Raw genomic sequence first — 14,906 nt, forward strand, 5'->3', positions numbered from 1 at the left:
CTCCCATTTTAAGCCTCCTAAGTAGCTGAGACTACAGGCACATGCAACTGGGCCGGCTTGAAGATTTAACATTTATGATAATACACTGCTAGTCAAAAGTAATTCTGACAAATACAGTTAAAGCTTCTTGGCAGAAAGCATAAATGAAAATAGTTGCAGGAGGGCCGGGTGTGGTGGCTCACGCCTGTAATCCCAGCACTTAGGGAGGCCAAGGCAGGTGGATCACCTGAGGCCGGGAGCTCGAGACCAGCCTGACCAACACAGAGAAACCCCGTCTATACCAAAAATATAACATCAGCCAGGCATGGTGGTGCATGCCTGTAATCTCAGCTACTTGGGAGGCTGAGGCAGAACTGCTTGAACCAGGGGTGGGGGGCAGAGGTTGCAGTGAGCCAAGATCACACCATTGCACTCCAGCCTGGGCAACAAGAGCGAAACTCCATCTCCAAAAAAAAAAAAAGTTGTAGGAGACAACCACATTCAAAATAAGCATCTTCAATTTTTTTCTTCTCCTAAAATCTACTAGAAAAATTATTAAGATAACATTTGAATTAAATCAGTTACTATTATACGTTTCATTATGAATGCATAGAGACAACTAAACTAAAAAGTTCTTGATCTGACGAAGACTTGTGGCCAAAAGGATAAAAAATGGATTTCAAAAAACATTAAACATTACAAAATGTAGAGACAGAGCTATTTTTAGACGCTTTCCCCAGAATTTCTCTACAGTTTAAATGGGATAACAAAGATCAAGATGTTATTTACTATCTAGAAGAATATCTTGGCTTACAAAAAATTTAGGGGTGTTAATTTTGAAAACCATAGTCTATATTCTCTATGTAAATTAACTAACAAAGGCTTTACAAATTAAGGTTCTAGAGTGTCCTCCATAACTTGTTTTTAAAGTCCCAAAGGTATTAACAGTTCATAACTGAATATTTAATCACTAATTCATCAAATAGCTTCAATAACATCCAGAACTATTATAATAGATGAATCCATGAACATACAAAAAAAATTTTTTGTTCTAAGGCATTGGGCAACACATTTTTTCTTTCTTTTTTTTTGAGAGATAGAGTCTTGCTCTGTTGCCCAGGCTAGAGTGCAATGCAATGTTCTTGACTCACTGCAACCTCCGCCTCCTGGGTTAAAGCAGTTCTCCCTGCCTCAGCCTCCCGAGTAGCTGGGACTACAGGCACACGCCACCAAGCCTGGGTAATTTTTTTTTTTTTTTCTTGAGTCAGTCTCACTTGGTTGCCCAGGCTGGAATGCAGTGGCACGATCTCGGCTCACTGCAGCCTGCACCTCCCAGGTTCAAGCACTTCTCATGATTCAATCTCCAGAGTAGCTGGGATTACCGGGATGAAACACCATTCCCAACTAATTTTGTTATTTTCAGTAGAGACGGGGCTTCACCATGTTGGCCAGACTGGTCTCAAACTCCCTACCTCAAGTGATCTACCTGCCTCGGCCTCCCAAAGTGCTGGGATTACAGGCGTGAGCCATTGCGCCTGGCCGGCAACAGTTTTTTTCTACTTAAAAACATTCTTATTGGGGGTGTGTGTGTAAAACACATTTGATCAGTTTCTTCGGAAGTTGCATCCAGGATAAAAACACCTTAATACAGCAAAAAATAGTCCAACATCTAAATGCAGTAACAAAAATATTTGCCGAACAATACTCACCATGAAAATAGTACCCAAATAATCTTTGTGTATTCATTCTAAGAAGCAGTTTCAAGTAGTACTTGCCAAACAAAAGTTTTCATTTAAAAACAAAAGAGGCCGGATGCAGTGGCTCATGCCTGTAATCCTAGCCCTTTGGGAGGCTGAGGTGAGAGGATCGCTTGAGCCCAGGAGGCTGCAATGAAGCAAGACTGCTCACTGCACTCCAGCATGGGTGACAGAGCAAGACTCTGTCTAAAAAATAATTAATAGTAAGAAAATAAGAAGAAAAAATCACATTTTAAGAATTAAAATTTTTTTTTGCTTGTTTTGAGAGAGGGTTCCACTATGTTGCCCAGACTCTATACAAACGCCTGCGCTCAAGCAATCCTCCCAGCTCAGCCTCCTCAGTAGCTGGAAATACAGGCAAGCATCACTGCTCCTGGTACATTTTAAAGAACTTGATGCTGGTTTTCTATCCTCGTTTCTTAAAAATATTACTGAAAACTAAAAAGGTACAAATAAACCTTGGATGGAAAAGAAACACAATATATCTACTTCCAACTTCTACTAGCTTCAAAGTTATAATAGAAATTATTTTCAACACAGGCGTTGTGGCTCACGCCTATAATCCCAGCACTTTGGGAGGCCGAGGTGCGCGAATCACTTGAGGCCAGGAGTTTGAGACCAGACTGGCCAACATGGTGAAATGAAATCCCGTCTCCATTAAAAATATAAAAATTAGGGGCCGGGCTCGGTGGCTCATGCTTATTGAAATCCCAGCACTTTGGGAGGCCGAGGCAGGCAAATCACCTGAGATCGGGAGTTTAAGGGACCAACCTGACCAACATGGAGAAACCCCATCTCTACTAAAAATACAAAAAATTAGCAGGGCATGGTGGCGCATGCCTGTAATACCAGCTACTCTGGAGGCTGAGGCAAGAGAATTGCTTGAACCCGGGAGGTAGAGTTTGTGGTGAGCTGAGATTGCACCATTGCACTTCAGCCTGGGCAACAAGAGCAAAACTCTGTCTCAGAAAAAGAAAAAAAAAATTAGCTAGTGTGGTGGCACCCGCCTGTAATCCCAGATACTTGGGAGGCTGAGGCATGAGAATCACTCGAACCTGGAGGCAGAGGCTGCAGTGATCTGAGATCAAACCACTACACTCCAGCCTGGGTGACAGAGGAATTATTTTCTGGAAACAGAGATATCAACAGAGTTCACTATCTCTTTTACTTCAATATCAAGAAAAATAAAAACAAAGTAAATCTGAGCAATTGTTGAACTTTATATATTTTGTCATGTAGACAGGAAAAAAGCTTAATATGACTACTTTCCAAAAATTTCAGTGATGGATAAACTATGTGTTCTACACAAGTCCCTGAGAACAAAGGGCTAATGAATGTATAAAATTCAAATTATAAGCTTCTGAAGAATTAAAGTCTAGACACGTCAGAAGTACCACAGAAAACAAAATACGATGACTAGAAATAAGGACTCTAAGCAGACCATTACAAATAATTTAAGGAAAACAAAAACCGTAATGCTACACAGGTTACTTCTATATAAAAAATAGACCAGATCTAAGGTAAAAACTAGAAGTTACATTAGCTGCTAATACAAATACGAGATTTCAAATTTCTTACATAAAAACCCTAACTAGGGCCAGTCTCAGTGGCTCACACCTGTAATCCCAGCACTTTGGGAGACTGAGGTGAGAGGATCACTTGAGACCAGGAGTTTGAGACCAGCCTGGGAAATGTAGTGAGATTCCATCTTAACAAAAAAATTTTTTTTAATTAGCCAGGCATGGTGGGGACGCCTGTAGTTCCAGCTACTCAGGAGGCTGAGGCAGGAGGATCACTTGGGCCCAGGAGTTGATCACACCACTGCACTCCAGCCTGGGTGACATGAGCAAGACCCTGTCTAAACAAACAAACAACCCCCAAAGAGTCATTAAAAAATGGTTATATTAGAGCACTTTGACAATTGGCCAATTGGCAAGGTTGTCTTTTTGTCTTTTTTAGACAGTGTCTCACTCTGTCACTCAGGCTGGATTACAGTGGTGTGATCTTGGCTCACTGCAGCCTCAACCTCCAAGACTCAAGCAATCCTCCCACCTCAGCCTCCTGAGTACCTGAGACTGCAGAATAGCTGGAACTACAGGCATGTGCCACTGTGCCCAGTTAATCTTTTTTTACTTCTTACAGATAGGTACTCCCTACGTTGCCCAGGCAAGCCTCAAGCAATTCTTCCATCTCAGGGTCCCAAGGTGTTGACATTATAGCTGTGAGCCACCACGCCCAGTCTAATATTTGGGATTTTTTGGAGACAGGGTCTCACTCTGTTGCCCAGCCTGGAGTAGAGTTGTGCAATCATAGCTCACTGTAACCTTGAATTCCTGAGCTTACGCCATCCTGCCATCTTGGACTTCCAAGTACCTAGAACTACAGGACATACCACCATACCTGGCTAATTTTTGTAGAGATGGGGTCTGTGTTGCCCAGGCTGGTCTTGAACTCCTGGCCTCAAGTCATCTTCCCACCTCAGCCTCCCAAAATGCTGAGATTACAGACATGAGCCACCAGGCCAGGCCTCATTTTCTTTCCTTTTTTTTTTTTTTTTTTTTAAGACAGTCTCGCTGTCACCAGGCTGGAGTGCAGTGGGATGATCTTGGCTCACTGCAACCTCCAACTCCCAGGTTCAAGCGATTCCCCTGCTTCAGCCTCCCAAGTAGTTGGGACTACAGGTGTGCACCACCACACCCAGCTAGTTTTTTTGTATTTCAGTCGAGACGGGGTTTCACCATGTTAGCCAGGATGGTCTCGATCTCCTGACCTTGTGATCCACCCACCTCGGCCTCCCAAAGTGCTGGGATTACAGGCGTGAGCCACCATGCCCGGCCCACCAGGACTCATTTTCAATCTTTGTTTCTTACTAAACGATACCAAGACAACCAACCTGGCATGTTTCTAATAATGGTTTTATTCCATTGCATAATAAAAAGATATGCCATATACACAGAATTATGATGGATAAGCTGAAAAGTAATTTTCCCTTTTTTTTTTTTTTTTGAGATGGTCTCGCTCTGTCGCCCAGGCTGGAGTGCAGTAACGTAATCTCAGCTCACTGCAACCTCCGACTCTCAGGTTCAAGCGATTCTTCTGCCTAAGTCTCCCAAGTAACTGGGACTACAGGCACCCACCACCACGCCCGGCTAATGTTTATATTTTTAGTAGAGATGGGGTTTCACCATATTGGCCAGGCTGGTCCTGAACTCCTGACCTCACGATACACCCGCCTCAGCCTCCCAAAATGTTGGGATTACAGGCGTGAGCCACTGCACCTGGCCGTATTTTTCCATTTTTAAAACATCTCTAATTCTTTCCAGCATGCTTTGAGCTTTTACTGGAGTAATATACTATATAATTTCCTTTGAATAATATCTAAAATATTAATATATCCCATTGGTAATAGTGGTTATTTCAGTTGTTTTACTGTGTTTTTTTAAAACATGATACAGTATCATTAACTCAAAATGTTTATGCATAAAAGGTTCTACTGAGGAGATTCTTTACCTATTGAAGTTCTAAGACAATTTGTTAAAATCTTCATCATTAGCCAGACGTGGTGGCTCACGCCCCCTTGGGAGGCCAAGGCGGGTGGATCACGAGGTCAGGAGTTCAAGACCAGCCTGGCCAGCATGGTAAGACCCTGTCTCTACTAAAAATACAAAAAATTAGCTAGGCATGGGGCGCGTGCCTGTAATTCCAGCTACTCAGGAGGCTGAGGCAGGAGAATCGCTTCAACCTGGGAGGCGGAGGCTGCAGTGAGCCAAGATCACAACATTGCACTCCAGCCTGGACGACAGAGCAAGACTCTGCCCCCCCGCAACCCACCAAAAACAAATTTCATCATTAGCCTTCATACCTTAAAGCTCAAAAACATCAGAATCAACATCTTTTCCATTAAACATAATTTTATAAATTTACACTCAGAAGCCCCACTTTTTTTACATTCACAAAGGTATCTTGCTATTAAAATGCCACTTTATTTACTTTTAAAGTACATACCATTTTTGTGGAAGAAACCAGTAAACGTAAGCTGCAAATGAGCTGACAAGCTAAAAAAAAAAAAAAAAAAGGAAATACTTTATCATTTTAATGCTCTGTAGTAAAATAACTTAGACTTTAAAATATAACATTGAAATCAAAGTTACTTCAACTAATTTATAAATATTTGTACTCAATTGTTATTCAGGCCCATGACTCTATGCTTTCCCTGTTAAATACGACATCTAAAAGTGTGTCTACACACCTAACAAAAAATAAACAACAAAAAACCCCTCACAACTCACAAAAAGTAAGAACAAAACCACAAAAACACCAGGGCAAGGCAGAAAAAATCAGACTACCAAGTTGGAGGCCAGGTAATTTACTGTGTTTTAGTGTTCTACCTATAAAATGACAGCAGGTATGCCTTCCCATCTTTAAAAAGGAATTTTGGAGGGTTTTTGGAATTATTTTTTTGTTTTGTTTTAATGACGCTTTAGTCAATGACTTCATCAAAAGGAAATTTTGAAAAGGGTAGCTAAATCCATGCAAAAAAATTTGAATATTTTGAAGCTATGGAAATTCAACCTTCCCAATAAATGATACAGAACCATTACTTTATACTTCAAATAACAATGAAATACACAATTACAAATCTGGTATAGATCTATAATTTACTGTTTCAATATATCATTTTCACTGTTAGTTTTAGAAGCTATGGAAAAGCAAAAGAAAGCATGAACTAGAACTAGTGCTCCTTCTATTTTCACAAACACCTATTAACAATAGAAAAAAACTATAAGGATGGGATAAAATAAACAGAAGCATCAATAAGCTTTTGAAGTACATTTAAACTGCAAAACAGAATACAGTTGTTGATCAGGAGACATTCATAACTTTCCTGAGCATGGTTTCCATAGCGTGACATGTACAGACACCAGATTATGGAGGGCTATACAGAACAGATGGTGGGGAAAGGAAAGCAGTACTGATCCCTTACATAAGGCATTTACTAATGAAATAGTTGCTGGGCACTAAGGACTAGTAAAGGGCATATATATATATATATTTTTAAATGATGGTGACAATCTAGGCATTTTTATAGTCAGATGGGAACAGTTACAGAAAGACATTGTGGCAAGAGAGTACTAAGGAGCAAGTAATGACTGGAAATAAGGACATATTATGAAGAGGTTAGCCCTGTAAATTTGACCAGGACTCCTCCTTTTCTTTTTTTTGAGATGAAGTTTCGCTCTTCTCGCCCAGGTTGGAGTGCAATGGCGCAATCTTGGCTCACTGCAACCTCCGCCTTCCGAGTTCAAGCGATTCTCCTGCCTCAGCCTCCCAAGTAGCTGGGATTATAGGTTTGAGCCACCGAGCCCGACTGGATTCCTCTTTTTCTAAGATAGAGAAATAAGAGGCAAGTAAGAAAGACATTTCCATGGAAGATGGGGGGATATCTCCATCTACTTAGTGAAGTAGGCCATGAAACTGTCTGCTAAAAAAACTACAGTGTGGGCCAGGTGCAGTGGCTCACATCTGTAATCCTGGCACTTTGGGAGGCCGAGGCAGGGGATCACCAGGTCAGGAGTTCGAGACCAGCCTGGCCAATATGGTGAAACCCCGTCTCTACTAAAAATACAAAAATTAGCTGGGTATGGTGGCACATGGCTGTAGTCTCAGCTACTCAGGAGGCTGAGGCAGGAGAATCGCTTGAATCTAGCAGGCAGAAGTTACAGTGAGCCGAGATTGCGCCATTGCGCTCCAGCCTGGGCAACAGGGGGAGACTCCGTCTCAAAAAAAAAAACCTATAGAGTTGGTATTTTGAAGGGCATTTCTAGAACAGTAGTACAGAAAGTATGCTAGGGGCCAGGTGCAGTGGCTCACAACTGTAATCCCAGCATTTGGGGAGGCCAAGGCAGGAGGATCACGAGATCAGAAGATGGAGACCATCCTGGCTAACACGGTGAAACCCAATCTCTACTAAAAATACAAATATTAGCCAGGCACGGTGGCATGTGCCTGTAGTCCCAGCTACTTGGGAGGCTGAAGCAGGAGAATCACTTGAGCCCAGGAGGCAGAGGTTGCAGTGAGCCAAGACTGCATCACTGCACTCCAGCCTGGGCAACAGATCAAGACTCCGCCTCAAAAAAACAAAAAACAAACAACAAAAAAGTATGCTATCAGTAGTGGACAAAATTATTATGGAAGAGTAGAACTATAAGGGTCCAAGCAGAGTTAGAAAGCATAGGGCCGGTGCCTATGGCCATACCACCCTGAACGTGCCAAATCTCGAAAGCTAAGCAGGGTCGGGCCTGGTTGGTACTTGGATGGGAGAAAGCAAAAATACAAAGTTAAAAACTAAGAATGGCCAGGCGCGGTGGCTCACGCCTGTAATCCCAGCACTCTGGGAGGCCAAGGCGGGTGGATCATGAGATCAGGAGTTCAAGACCAGCCTGGCCAAGATGGCGAAACCCCGTCTCTACTAAAAATACAAAAAAAAAAATGCCGGGCTCGGTGGCAGGTGCCTGTAATCCCAGCTACTCGGGAGGCTGAGGCAGGAGAATCGCTTGAACTCAAAAGGTGGAGTAGGCTGGGCGCGGTGGCTCACGCCTGTAATCCCAGCACTTTGGGAGGCCGAGGTGGGCGGATCACAAGGTCAGGAGATCGAGACCATCCTGGCTAACACGGCGAAATCCCATCTCTACTAAAAATACAAAAAATTAGCCGGGCGTGGTGGCGGGCGCCTGTAGTCCCAGCTACTCAGGAGGCTGAGGCAGGAGAATGGTGTGAACCCGGGAGGCGGAGGTTGCGGTGAGCCGAGATTGCGCCACTGCTCTCCAGCCTAGGCAACAAAGCAAGACTCCGTCTCAAAAAAAAAAAAAAAAAAAAAAAAAAAAAAGGTGGAGGAATCACTTGAACTCGGAGGGCGGAGGTGGCAGTGACCAAGATCGCGCCACTGCACTCCAGCATGGGCGACAGAGTGAGACTCCGTCTCAAAAAAAAAAGAAAAAAACCTAAGAACCACCACCCCAACTTAAGTATCAGCTGGGCGTGGTGGCTCATGCCTGTAATCCTAGCACTTTGGGAGATGAGGCGGGATGGGAGATGAGGCGAGTGGATCACGAGGTCAGGAGATCAAGAACCATCCTGGCTAACACGGTGAAACCCAATCTCTACTAAAAATACAAAATTAGCCAGGTGTTGTGGCATGCGCCTGTAGTCCCAGCTACTCAGGAGGCTGAGACAGAATCACTTGAACCCAGGAGGTGGAGGCTGCAGTGAGCCAAGATTGTGCCACTGCACTCCAGCCTGGGCGACAGAGTGAGACTCTGTCTCAAACAAACAAACAAAAAATCGTATACATTAGGAGTCTTAAAAACCTATTCTGTATAAGCAATTCATATATTATAAACATTTTTACATGAATCAGATAATTTCTACATGCTATTTTACTAAAAAGACAGCATTATACTAGAAAAAGTTCCATAAATACTACCTTACATAGCAGAATTAGCTAAAACCCAAAACATAAGTGAAAGAGGAATATTCTACAATTCTCACATTAGAAGATAACCCACCAGTCACAACAAATCTATCCTACTCTGTTGCTTCAATTAAACCTACATACTAAGACCAGATTAACTTTCATAAGAATCTACTTTTTATCTATCATTCCTTTCTCCACATCTACTGAGACCCCAACTACCAAATCTTTTGTCTAACTGCTGAAATGGTTCTCATTTCTTGTTCTACGAAAGCCTTACATACGAAAATAGAATCGAATTTATAGAGTCAGAAAATCCAAGTTTGAATTCTGGTGCCACTTATTCACTGTGGTCTGTTATCTATAAAATGAGGATATTTTGTCTCACAAAGAGTGTGAGGCTTAAGATTTTGTTTTTTGCTTTCAGACAGGGTCTCATTGTGTCACCCAGACTGGTGTACAGTGGCACAATCTAGGCTCACTGCAACCTCCAACTTCCAGGCTCAAACGATCCTCCCACCTCAGCCTCCAAGAATAGCTGAGACTACAGGCATGCACCATCACGCCTGGCTAATTTTTGCATGTTTGTGGAGTCAGGGTTTTGCCATGTTGCCCAGGCTGGTCTCAAACTCCTGAGATCAAGAGATCCACCTGCCTCAGCCTCCCAAAGTGCTGGGATTACAGGTATGAGCCACTACGCCTGGCCTGTTTAAGGTTTTAATTCAATTATTTTTTTTTTCTTTTAGAGACAGGGTCTCGCTATGTTGCCCAGGCTGGTAATGAACTCTTGGCACAAGTGATCATCCCACCTCAGCCTCCCCAAGTGCTGCGATTATAGGCATGAGCCACGGTGCCCAGTCAGGCTTGCAGAAAGTAATAAAGCATCCAGCAAAATACTCTCTCCCTCTTCTACAAAGACCCTAAACCCAATCAATCAAGAGCTAAATGACCACTTTATCCCTTTACAAGCACTCTTATTTACCACTTTTTAGTCACTATTTTTCCATATACATCTTTTTATTAGTGTCCCTAGCACCTAGCAGTGTCTTAGGGAAAGTGACCCAACAAATTTTTTTAATAAGATAATGTCCTCCTAGAGTAATACAAATTTAAAGGTCAGGAATGATGGCCCATTACACTGCAGTACTATTAGTATTATTTACATTATTTTTCTGAGAAGTGTGAAGGTAAGCTCCAACTCTGAAATGCCAGAAAGATCTTACATTTATTTACCCCAGAGAATATTTTAAATCAGTATTACTTAAAATGTTGTCTACAAACTGAGGTCACTAGGAAAAATGTTACCATTCTACAACAACTCAAGAAATTGAGAATACTACTAACAACACACTGAAAATTAACAAATAAACAAAATGATCTTTCACCACAGGTGATTTGAGACAGTTTTAAATGGTACATTATACCTTACATAGGATAGCCTGTATAACCAGCTTTTTTTGTTTTGTTTTGCTTCGAGACGGAGTCTCACTGTAGCCCAGGCTGGAGTGCAGTGGCGCGATCTCAGCTCACCGCAACCTCCCACCTGGGTTCAAGTGATTCTCCTGCCTCAGTCTCTGAGTAGCAGGGATTACAGGTGCCCGCCACCATGCCAGGTTAATTTTCCTATTTTTAGTAGAGATGAGGTTTCACCACGTTGGCCAGGCTGGTCTAGAACTCCTGACCTCAGGTGATCCACCCGCCTCAGCCTCCCAGTGCTGAGATTACAGGTATGAGTACTGTGCCCAGCCAACCAGCCATTATTATACTAGTGTTTCTTTGTGAGAAAGAATTTTTTTTTTTTGAGCCGGAGTCTCGCTCTGTCACCCAGGCTGGAGTTCAATGGCGTGATCTCGGCTCACTGTAACTTCTGCCTCCCAGGGTTCAAGCCATTTTCCTGCCTCAGCCTCCTGAATATAGCTATTCCTGAATATGCTCCCATGAATATGGGAATATGCTGCCATGCCCAGTTAATTTTTTGTATTTTTTAGTGGAGAGAGGTTTCGTCGTATTGCCCAGGCTGGTCTCAAACTCCTGAGCTCAGGCAATCCACCTGCCTTGGCCTCCCAATGTGCTAGGATTACAGGGGTGAGCCAGCATGCCCGGACTTTGAGAAAGAATTCTAAATTTCAATTAACCGATTTTAAAAGGCAACATTGGGGCCAGGCACGGTGACTCACACCTATAATCCCAGCACTTTGGGAAGGAGGCAGGGGGAATCACTTGAGGTCAGGAGTTGGAGACCAGCCTGGCCAACATGGTGAAACCTTGTCTCTACTAAAAATACAAAAAATTAGCTGGGCGTGGTGACACCTGCGTGTAATCCCAGTTACTCAGAAGGCTGAAGCAGAAAAATAGCTTGAACCTGGGAGGCGGACTTTGCAGTGAGCCAAGATCACACCACTGCACTCCAGCCTAGGTGACAGAGAAAGTCTCAAAAATAAATAAATAAATAATAAATAAAGGTGACATTGGGAATGTGACTTGCTATGCATGATTTCCCCTTCCTCACCTAAAAGTAAACACTCTGGCTGGGCACAGTGGCTCACGCCTGTAATCCCAGCACTTTGGGAGGCTGAGGCGGGCAGATCACAAGGTCAGGAGTTCGAGACCAGCCTGACCAACGTGGTGAAACCTCATCTCTACTAAAAACACAAAAATTAGCTGGCCGTGGTGGCAGGCACCTGTAATCCCAGCTACTCAGGAGGCTGAAGCAGGAGAATCACTTAAACCTGGGAGGCGGAGGTTGCAGTGAGCCGAGATTGCGTCACTGCACTCCAACCTGGGCAACAGAGCGAGACTCCATCTCAAAAAAAAAAAGTAAACACTCTGATATGTACCCAGAATAAAGTGTACCAATGATCCCTTCCATAGGTGGTTTGTTCCAAGGAAAAGGGCAAAGTTTTCTCTCCCTTCCCTCTCCCCTCTCTTGCAGCTACTTTGTCTACATCTTAATTGGTTAGGCTGGACCAGATGAACAGAAGGAAAAGAAACATGTAAGGTTGGTCAGGACTATTTGGTTTTAGGCCACAAAAAAAATCTAGTTTAGATGAACAGAATAAGATATAAGAAACTTAGTTCATCTATGTGATGTGCTCCCTGTATCTTCTCAGGAAGTAAGACACATGATAACAAGTCGTCAGGTAGAGAATTTGAAATTTTGAGATGCAAATTTCAGCATTCCAAGCACAAACATCTGACAGTTCTGATACAGTCTACAGAAAATGATGCTAAGCTAATTCATAAGAGACTAACACTTTGAAATCTAATTCAAGGAAGAGCCTCCCATTTTAAGAACAGCCAGATCCCACAGAGGAAGTAGTTTTTATGACAAGAGGAGACCAAGATTAGTGCCTCTAATTTATATACATGAATCTGCTAGCGGCAGGAATAAGGCTTCATTTTAAGGGCATGGCAGTATTACCTCAAAACAGGACAAGTCTGATAATCTACTTGGTTTCTATAGTTAGATGTTAGCTATTCAACTTTTGTTATATACATTTTATCCTATGATATGTAAAGCTGAGAAACTCGTGTCTACATCAAGTCCAATATTCTGAAATCCAGGATCTCAAAATATAGGGGTTAGATGCACTATGTAATGAGAAGATAAAGCTGAATGGTAGATGATGTGTGTGTGTCTATTAATTATAAATGGATCACTCTGCAGAAGTACTGTGAAGAAAACAAAGGAATTACTACAAAACCAAAAATTATACAAGGAATATTTTTACAATTTGTTCTTGAATACTCAAATTTTTAAGAATCAGATATGCTCAAGTGGCAACTGATGAGGCACCTTCAAGAGTAAGTACGCAAAAAGAAATGTACAGCCAGGTTCTGAAAAAAGAACAAAAACTCAAGACTGAAAAGATGACAATTTGAAAACAACTTCAAAGCTTATAGTCAAGGCAAAGTGTATTAAAAAAAAAGAAAGGGAAAACATCAGATCTTATTAATGGTGGGAAAGACACACAACCAACCTAAGAGGTAGTCTACAGATTTTATTTATTTATTTATTTTGAGATGGAGTCTCCCTCTGTCACCCAGGCTGGAGTGCAGTGGTGAGGTATCTGCTCACTGCAACCTCCACCTCCTGGGTTCAAGCAATTCTCCTGCCTCAGCCTCCCGAGTAGATGAAATTACAGGTGCACGCTACCATGCCCAGCTGATTATTTATTTATTTATTTATTTATTTTTGAGACAGAGTTTCACTCTGTAGCCAGGCTGGAGTGCAGTGGTGTAATCTCGGCTCACTGCAACCTCCACCTCCCAGGTTTAAGCAATTCTCCTGCCTCAGCCTCCCGAGTAGCTAGAAATACAGGCACGTGCCACCACGCCCAGCTAATTTTTGTATTTTTACTAGAGACGGGGTTTCACCATGTTGGCCAGGATAGTCTCAATCTCTTGACCTCATGATCCACCTGCCTTGACCTCCCAAAGTGTTGGGATTACAGGCGTGAGCCACCGCACCTGGCCTAATTTTTTGTATTTTTAGTAGAGATGGGGTTTCACCATGTTGGTCAGGCTGCTCTCGAACTCTTCACCTCAAGTGAACCACCTGCCTCGACCTCCCAAAGTGCTGGGATACAGGAGTGAGTCACCATGCCTGGCCAACCTAAAGATTTTAAAATGCAGCTAAATGTACAAAATAGAAAAGTAGGAAAAAATCATTAATACAATAGTTCTCTTAAAAATAATTTAATAGGTTGGATGCAGTGGCTCACGCCTGTAATCCTAACACTTTAGGAGGACAAAGTGGGCAGATCACTTGAACTCAGTAGTTCGAGGTCACACTGGGCAATATGGTGAAACCTCATCTCTACAAAAAGTACAAAAGGGGCTGGGCGCGGTAGCTCACGCCTGTAATCCCAGCACTTTGGGAGGCCGAGGTGGGCGGATCATGAGGTCAGGAGACTGAGACAACTTGGCTAACACTGTGAAACCCCATCTCTACTAAAAATACAAAAAAATTAGCCGGGCATGATGGCAGGCGCCTGTAAGTCCCAGCTACTTGGGAGGCTGAGGCAGGAGAATGGCATGAACCCGGGAGGCGGAACTTGCAGTGAGCAGAGATTGTGCCACTGCACTCCAGCCTGGGCGACAGAGCAAGACTCCATCTCAAAAAAAAAAAAAAAAAAAGTACAAAAGGTGAGCCAGGGCCAGGTGCAGTGGCTCACACCTGTAATCCAGCACTTTGGGAGGCTGAGGCCGGTGCATAACTTGAGGTCAAGAATTCGAGACCAGCCTGGCCAACATGGTGAAATTCCATCTCTGCTAAAAATACAAAAACTGGCCGAGGGCAGTGGCTCACGGCTATAATCCCAGCACTTTGGGAGGCTGAGGCAAGCAGATCACCTGAGGACAGGAATTCGAGACCAGCCTGCTCTACCTGGTGAAACCCTGTCTCTACTAAAAATGCAAAAAAATTAGCTAGGCGTGGTGGCAGGCGCCTGTAATCCCGGCTACTCAGGAGGCTGAGGCAGGAGAATCGCTTGAACCTGGGAGGTGGAAGTTGCAGCGAGCCAACATCATGCCACTGTACTCCAGCCTGGGCAAGAAGAGAGAAACTCTGTATCAAATAAAAATAATACAGAAATTATCCGGGTATGGTGGTGCATGTCTGTAATCCCAGCTACTCAGGAAGCTGAGACAGGAGAATCACATGAACTCAGGAGGTGGAGGTTGCAGTGAGCAGAGAT

General features: G+C 43.1%; 1 protein-coding gene across 6 annotated transcripts in view; it reads right to left on the bottom strand.

The window, feature by feature from the left end:
• Positions 1–14,906, bottom strand: part of SUZ12 (SUZ12 polycomb repressive complex 2 subunit) — a 63,937-nt gene that overhangs the window by 28,369 nt on the left and 20,662 nt on the right. For all 6 annotated transcript variants that reach the window (XM_054535643.2, XM_024235231.3, XM_024235225.3 and 3 more), the window contains one exon: positions 5,742–5,791. In XM_054535643.2, the coding sequence (XP_054391618.1) occupies positions 5,742–5,791 (50 nt within the window). The remainder of the gene's footprint in view (positions 1–5,741; positions 5,792–14,906) is intronic.

The sequence above is a fragment of the Pongo abelii genome, chromosome 19, assembly GCF_028885655.2.
Source record: "Pongo abelii isolate AG06213 chromosome 19, NHGRI_mPonAbe1-v2.0_pri, whole genome shotgun sequence".
Classification (NCBI taxonomy): Eukaryota; Metazoa; Chordata; class Mammalia; order Primates; family Hominidae; genus Pongo; species Pongo abelii.